This window comes from Chlorella variabilis (assembly GCF_000147415.1).
Source record: "Chlorella variabilis unplaced genomic scaffold CHLNCscaffold_2, whole genome shotgun sequence".
In the NCBI taxonomy this organism is placed as follows: Eukaryota; Viridiplantae; Chlorophyta; class Trebouxiophyceae; order Chlorellales; family Chlorellaceae; genus Chlorella; species Chlorella variabilis.
In genome coordinates this window covers 366,558-373,938 of record NW_005435086.1, presented here as the reverse complement: position 1 = coordinate 373,938, position 7,381 = coordinate 366,558, and the positions used below count along the sequence as shown (strand labels likewise).

At 69.9% G+C, this 7,381-nt stretch overlaps 2 protein-coding genes across 2 annotated transcripts in view; one reads left to right on the top strand and one right to left on the bottom strand.

Moving 5' to 3' along the window:
* Nucleotides 1-694: 694 nt before the first annotated feature.
* On the top strand, nt 695-4,527 carry CHLNCDRAFT_48457 (hypothetical protein; the record flags this gene model as incomplete). Its single annotated transcript, XM_005851329.1, has 11 exons — nt 695-710; nt 898-959; nt 1,290-1,379; nt 1,734-1,904; nt 2,254-2,461; nt 2,682-2,799; nt 3,039-3,147; nt 3,373-3,483; nt 3,690-3,789; nt 4,022-4,207; nt 4,499-4,527. The coding sequence occupies 11 exons, from the start codon at nt 695-697 to the stop codon at nt 4,525-4,527; spliced, it is 1,200 nt and encodes a 399-aa protein (XP_005851391.1).
* A 1,021-nt stretch (nt 4,528-5,548) lies between these two features.
* CHLNCDRAFT_29444 (hypothetical protein) overlaps nt 5,549-7,381 on the bottom strand; it is a 4,092-nt gene continuing 2,259 nt past the window's right edge. The window contains exons 8-12 of the mRNA XM_005851035.1: nt 6,959-7,050; nt 6,670-6,733; nt 6,299-6,393; nt 6,064-6,142; nt 5,549-5,810 (exon numbers count right to left, since the gene is read on the bottom strand). Of these exons, the coding sequence (XP_005851097.1) occupies nt 5,734-5,810; nt 6,064-6,142; nt 6,299-6,393; nt 6,670-6,733; nt 6,959-7,050 (407 nt within the window). The 3' untranslated portion in view covers nt 5,549-5,733. The remainder of the gene's footprint in view (nt 5,811-6,063; nt 6,143-6,298; nt 6,394-6,669; nt 6,734-6,958; nt 7,051-7,381) is intronic.

The following is a 7,381-nucleotide window of genomic DNA, read 5'->3' as shown; positions in this document are numbered from 1 at the left end:
GCCAGCAGGGAACCAGACCCTGGATGTGTGAGCGGCGTGAGGCCAAAAGGAAGTGAGTGCCCTACACCATGCGAGCCCCCACCCGGCAGTGGGAGGCTGGCGGCGGCAGGCTGGCGGCAGGTTGGCGGCAGGAGGCAGCGCAAGGGGGAGACAGGGCGGCGGCTCCCCGATCAGCCCTACCGCGCTTTCCTCGCATGGTGTGCAGCCAATGGCGGCGCGGGCTGATGAAATGAGGGCGGGGCGTCGCTGCATGGGCCTCAGGATCACGTTCACTTTCCAAGGCGCCAACCCACCCTGTACTCGGCCATCCGAGCCTCCCTCGGCCTTTTGATTGCGGATCGGAAGCAAACCAGCAGCACCATGGCCTCCACCATCGCCGCCACCGCCGTTCCTATCGCCGCCGCCCGTGTGGCTGGCCGCCGCACCTCTGCGCCCCGCGCTGCCCTTTCCGGCACCCCCCGGCTGGCCAAGAAGGAGTCCACCTTCAGCGGCAAGGTGGCGGAGCGCGTGTCTGCCGTCAAGGTGGGCAAACATCGAGCTGGGGCCCGATGCAGGGCAGCGGTTTTGGCAGGGTGGCGCATTGCCCCTGCTGCCGACATTTCCGGCCAATCGGCTATCGATGTGCCACTTGTAGACCAGCCCCGTCCCCTTTGCTGGCCTGCAGGCCACTCGCCCCTCCCGCACCGTGGCCACCATGGCCAAGAAGTCGGGTGAGCGGCCCTGATCTGGCAAGATCGCCCCGGCCCGCCCCCAGTCCTGCAGCCCGATGCCCCGCTCGCCTCGCTGCGTGTGCCGGCGGCAGCCCGCCGCCGCTGCGTCAGCCCCGCCTGCGCGGCCTGGAGGCAGCCGCAGCTCTGCCGCAGCTGGCTGACGCCGCCGACCTCGCTCTGCCTGCAGTGGGCGACCTCAGCAAGGCTGACCTGGAGGGCAAGGTGGTGTTTGTGCGCGCGGACCTCAACGTGAGCCCCCTCCATAGCACAGCAGCAGGTGGCGCCCGCAAGGCGCTGCTGGGGCGGGACCGTCAGCGCTTGCCCGCCACCCGCGCGCCCGCCGGCGACAGCCCAGCATGGCCGCGCCGCATCAGCCTCCGCATGCGGGCGCGTTGCACGCGACGAGCATTGCCATGGGCACCCCCGGCGAAACTCTTTTGTTTTCCATCCCCGCCATCACGACACGCCAGCTCCCGCTCCTTGCATCCCACCCCCGTGCATCCCAGCCTGCCCTCCTCTCATCCCCTCACCCCCTCCCTCACCCTCCCTCCCTTCCCACCCTCCCCTCCCTTCCCGCAGGTCCCGCTGGACGGCGACAAGATCACGGACGACACGCGCATCCGCGCCGCGGTGCCCACCCTCAAGTATCTGGTGGACAACGGCGCCAAGGTGGTGGGGGGGGGCGGGCATGGGGCTGTGCTTTGCTTTGTTTTGTTTTGTTGTTTTTGGTTGTGAGGGTGGGCTGTGCTCGCAGCGGGTCCAGCGGGGTGGGACGGTGTGCTTACCGCTGGCGGGGTGGCTGTGCGATGGCTGGCTGTGCACATCAACAAGCGCAGCGCTGCTGTGCTGCGCTGCGCTTGTTGATGGTGGCTGTGCACGGCGGGCTGGGCCCGGCAGCGGGACGCAGCTGCGGGCGCAAGGGAGCAGGGCCTGGCAAGGCGGGCGGCATGGGCCGCCTGCCGCGTCTGCGCTGCGCCGGCCTGCTCACCCCGGCGCCTCGTCTCCGCCGCCGCCGCGCCGCAGGTGCTGCTGACCAGCCACCTGGGCCGCCCCAAGAAGGGCCCCGAGGACAAGTTCCGGCTGACCCCCGTGGTGGGCCGCCTGAGCGAGCTCATGGGCGCGGCGGTGGAGAAGGCGGAGGACTGCATCGGCGAGGCGGTGACCAGCAAGCTGGCCAAGATGAGCAACGGCTCGGTGAGAGGGTGGTAGTGAAGGGCCCGGGGGGCCAGCGCACGGCAGGGGCAGGGCGTGGATGCATCCAGATGTCAGTTTGGCTGGGCGGTGCGTCGGGGGCGCGCCAGCAAGCGCTTGGCGCAGGCAGGGTGGGCCCGTTCCGTGGCAGGCAGGCAGGCAGGCCCGCCACAGCTCCCGAGGCCCTGCGGTCAGCCAGAGGCCCCCTCCCTCTCGACGCTCCCACCTCCTCCTCTGAGGAACGCCTCCTCCCTGCACCTCCTGCTCGACGAGGGTCTGAGGGACACCTCCCTGCACCTCCCGCCCGACGCTCCCCTGCACCCGGCACGCCTCCCCGCCCCCCAACCCGCAGGTGCTGCTGCTGGAGAACGTGCGCTTCTACCCCGAGGAGGAGAAGAACGACCCGGAGTTCGCCAAGAAGCTGGCGGCGCCCGCCGACTTGTACGTCAACGACGCCTTTGGCACCGCGCACCGCGCCCACGCCTCCACCGAGGGCGTCACCAAGTTCCTGTCGCCCTCCGTGGCCGGCTTCCTGCTGCAGAAGGAGCTGGACTACCTGGGTGAGCTGGCGGCGGTGGTGGTGGTGTGTGTGTGTGTGTGTGTGTGTGTGTTTCTATGCGCACGCTCTGCACTCCCTGGGCGAGCGGGGCGGGGCCTTATGTGCGGTGGGTGGGTGGGTGGCTGCGGCGGGCTGCAGAACCTCTCTGGCAAAGAGAGGGAGCCAGGTGGTTCTTTCCCCTGGGGTTGGGCCCCGACGCTGCCCGCCCGCGCCACGCGCAGATGGCGCCGTGACCACCCCCAAGCGCCCCTTTGTGGCCATCGTGGGCGGCTCCAAGGTCTCCTCCAAGATCGGCGTGATTGAGTCGCTTCTGGCCAAGTGCGACAAGATCATCCTGGGGTGAGCAGCGAGCCGGGCGCCTGCCGCCGGCGTTTTGGCAGCCCGCTGTCTGGCGGAGCGGCCCGCGGATGCGTGGGGGCATTGCATCGGAACCAGACATGCAGCCCCAAAGGGTCCTCCCACCGCTCGCCAGCGCGACCACACTCCCTGGCTCGCCTCGCCTCCACGCACTCACGCACACACACCTCCTGCTGCCTCCCTCCCTCCCTCCGCCTGCCTGCCTGCTTTCCTCCCTGCAGCGGCGGCATGATCTTCACCTTCTACAAGGCCAAGGGCCTGGCGGTGGGCGGCAGCCTGGTGGAGGAGGACAAGCTGGAGCTGGCGCTGGAGCTCATGGAGAAGGCCAAGGTGGGTGGGGCCCCCTCCTTTCCTCCTTTCCCCTTCACCTCCCTGTGCTGGAGTGGCGGCGGTGGCGGCGGGGTTCTTGGGGCTGGAGGCTAGCAGGCCCGACGGCGTCACCGCGAGCACGCCACGCTGGACGGTTTCGCTGGCCGATCGCGCATCCCCGCCCAGCCCGCCCACACGCTTCCGCAGCCACAAACCCCGCCTACTCCACCCTCTGTGCTGCCGCAGGCCAAGGGCGTGGAGTTTGTGCTGCCCACCGACGTGATTGTGGCCGACAAGTTTGCGCCCGACGCCGCCACCCAGGTGGTCGACGTCACCGCCATCCCCGACGGCTGGATGGTGAGTGGGCGGGCGGCGGCGGGTGGGGTGGTGGCGGCAGATGGGGCAGCGGGAGAGCCAGGGCGCGAGGAAGGGAGGGAGGGAGGCGGGTCGCGGCCTCGTCACCCTGCCCCTCTTCACCCTGCCCCTCCTCTGCTCGCTGCTCCGACCGCTGAACCCGTCCCCGTGCTTTCCTCCTGTGCTTTCTTCCCGTGCTTTCCTCCCAGGGTCTGGACATCGGCCCCAAGTCCATCGACCTGCTCAAGGACACCCTCAAGGGCGCGAAGACCGTCATCTGGAACGGCCCCATGGGCGTGTTTGAGTTTGGTGCGTGGCGCGGGCCGCCTGCCGGCCGCCGGGCCCGCCGCCAGCCCTGGCAGCGGCGCCGGGCAACAACAGCTGTATTAGAACAAGACAGGCTGAAGCCTCCCTCGGCCCGAACGCAGCGCTGCCTGCCTGGCCGGTCCCGAAGCTGCTCGGCAGGCTCTCCTCCCCGTGTCCCGCGCTGCTCACCCCTCACCTGCCAGCCCCCTGCTCCTGCACCCCCCCCCCGCCGCAGACGCCTTTGCCAAGGGCACCTTTGCCATCGCCAACGAGCTGGCTGCCATGGACGACTGCATCACCATCATCGGCGGCGGCGACTCGGTGGCGGCGGTGGAGAAGGCGGGCGTGGCGGAGAAGATGAGCCACATCTCCACCGGCGGCGGCGCCAGCCTGGAGCTGCTGGAGGGCAAGGTCCTCCCCGGTGAGCCCTCCCCACCTCCTTTCCCTGCTTTTCCCTGCTTTCTGCCTCCTTCTCTGCTTCTTTCCCTGCTTTCTGCCTGCCTGCTGTCTAGCTGTCTTCCTCCTGCTGGTGCTGCTGGTGCTGCTGGTGCTGCTGGTGCCGCTGCTGGTGCTGCTGGTGGCTGGCAGTGCTGCCGTGTGCTGTGTACCTGCTGGCCATGGTTTGGAACAACCTGGAGCTCTTGGGACGGCGACGGCGAGCATGCTGCCCAACCCCCCCACACCCCCTCCCGCTGCGCCGCCGCCCTCCCAGCAGGTGTGGCTGCCCTCAACGAGGCCTAAGCTGGATGCGTGTGGTCGCCCCGCCCCGGCCTGCCACCTGCAGGTGTGGCCGCTCTGAACGAGGCCGGCCCCGCCAAGGCGGCCGCCCCGGCCAAGGAGCTCGTGTCTGCCACCGCCGGCGGCAGCAACTGGCCCTTCTGAGCGGCCGACCAGCAGACCGGCGGCCGGCCTGGAGCCAGGCGGGCAGCGCCCCGAGAGGAGCTCCCCGCCAGCTGCCAGGAGGCCGCCCCTCTAGCCGCCGCTCTCCCCACACACCCCAATGCACCGAATCGCTTCTCTGCCACTCCTGCTCTGTCCCCGCACGCCGCCCAACGCCCCCCCCTCGGTTGCGTGCTTTTCCCCTTGCCTTGCGCACACCCAGCGTCCCGCTCCTACCGCCACTCCCCGATCATCTCTGCATTTTATTTCTTTGTGGATGTGCCCCGCCGCAGCCCCCCAGTTTTGCCTGGCAGTAGTGCCCCATTCCACGGCGTGCCGGATTTCATTCTGCGTGTTGGTCCCGTGTATTCGTGTAAGGCGCATTGCTGAGGGCTGGCAGAGGGCGGGTGGCGGAGCCGAGCTGATGGCCTCCGGCCCACGGTGCCAGCAAGATGCTGCGGGGTGGTGTCGTACCAGGCAGGCGGGCGGTGAAAGGTTCCACACCAGAAGCGGCCTTCAGGCGCGCGAGAGGTGTAGCGTACCGGGTGAGGGGCGGTGATAGCTAGAGGGCAGGTGGGGGGCGAGCAGCTAACAGGGAAGCCACATGGTGCAAAGCACCCAGGAGGGGAGGGAGTGGAGGGGAGAGTGGTGGTGGTGCGGGTGAGACCAGAGGGGGGTGTTCTCAGCGGGCACAACAAGAGCAGCAGGGGAGGAGGTTGCCTGGAACAGCGGACAGAGCAGGCAGAAGCAAAAGGAATGAAAGGTTGGGCGCGGTATGCGCGGTACTGGTTGAATTGGGGCGGGGGGCCGACGACGATGCGTGGCCCCGACCAAAGTACTCGCCCGCCGCAGGGCGGCGACGACGATGCGTGGCACGCCCGCGGGGCGCGCAGCAAGTGCTGGCAGGCGGGCGCTGTGCGGCTGGCGGGCGCCTGAGCATGGGCGCTGCCCGCAGCACGGCCGGTAGGTAATTCTCTTCGCAAGAACAGGGGCCTCCCAGCCTATGGCTGGTAGAGGCTGGGGTGAAGGGGCAGGGCTGGTGCAAGCTGCCTGCCACGAGGTGGCCGCTCACTGCTGCGCGCACGACACGCGCTGCTGACCGCCCCGCATCTCGTCATCACTGTCGCTGTCGTACGTTTCCGCGCCTGCGTGAAGTGGAAGCGGCAGGCGGCGGCAGAGGTGAGGGCGGGCGCAGGAAGACCGCACAGGCTGGGCCGTGCTCTGCCGGCCTGTGCCCCCGGCCGAGCAGCACAGCACAGCACAGGTAGCAGAGGCGCGGCAGAAGGTGCTGAGGAAGGTGCCTGGGTGCGTGCCTGGTGCCGCGGATGCGGCAGCAGGGCAGGCAGGCAGACAGGCAGGAAGGAAGGCAGGGAGGCAGGCAGGCGGCGGGGTGCTCACCGGTGCGGCGCTCGTGCTCCCTCCGTGCCTTGATCTCCTGCTCTATGTCGGTCACAGGCAGCAGCCGCACCTCCTCCACCTGCAGACGCCACACCAGGCAAGGCGCAGCAACCAAACACGTCAGAGCCATGGGCAGCAGAGCTCTGCAGCAGCAGGACCGCGTGCTTGCCGGCCAGGCAGGCAGGCAGGCAGGCGGGCGCAGCCGTGGGGGCAGGGCAGCCGGGCCGCGCCGCACCTCTGCCATCGGCGCCGCGCCGTTGGGCGTGGGCCCGCCGAATGCTGCCTTGAGCGCTGCTGCCTGCTTGGGGGTCACCTCATCGGGGAACTCAACTGCAGGCAGGAGCCAGGGCAGGCAGGAGTCGGGGCAGGCAGGAGCAGGCACGCAGGACTCAGGGCAGGCAGGACTCAGGGCAGGCAGGAGCGGGCAGGCAGGAGTTTGGGCAGGCAGACGGGGGTGCGGCACGGCGAGGCAGCAGGCGGCCAGGAGCGCCTGGGGCGAGCTGGGCGGAGGCTGGGCGGAAGCAGAAGAGAGGCGCACGTGCCCACCCCTGTTGGTTACCCACACAGCCAGGCTCGCCCCCTGCGACTGCCACCCCGCACACCCACCTGTGAAGTGGACGTAGAGGTTGCCCTTATCAAACGGCCGGCCGTGGATGGGCATGCCCTCGCCCTGTGGCGCAGAAAGCAGCAGGCGGGCGGGCGGGGCGTCAGTATGGCAGGCAGGCGGGAGGCGACACACGCGAGCATGCAGCACTGCCTCCGCAGGCCGTGCCGCTGCCCCAAAGCCGCTGCCTGCTCCCACGCAGGCGCCGCCCTAGGCCGCAGCCTGGGCCGCGCGCCGGGGCAGTCGCCTCGGGCGGCGGCGGGCGCGTGCCGGCCGGCGGCGCGGCCTCACCCTGATGCAGGCCCAGCTGTCAGGCTTGATCACGCCGGTACTGGCCACCTCTAGCACACGCTCGTCCAGGTGGGGGAGGTGGAAGTGGGCGCCTGCACGGGGGGGGGGGGGGGGGGGGGGCTACCTGCCCACCGCTCCGGCGCGCTGCCAGCCAGTGATGCGGCGGCCCACCCCGGCGCTGGTGGCTGCCTGGCGGCGACGCCTGCTGCCGCTTGGTGGCGGCAAGCCCTGCTCTGCCTGAGCAGAGCATCCGGCATCCAGCGGGCTGGAAAGATAGAGGGGCCTCATCTGCAGAGGCCCCCGGCTAGGCGCCCACCACGTTCTTCAGCACCGGTACATCCGCCAGCGCCAACACCACATCGTCCTCCGGCACCTGCACGCACCAGCAGGCAGTCGGCAGTTTCTACACCACGCTTGCTCAAA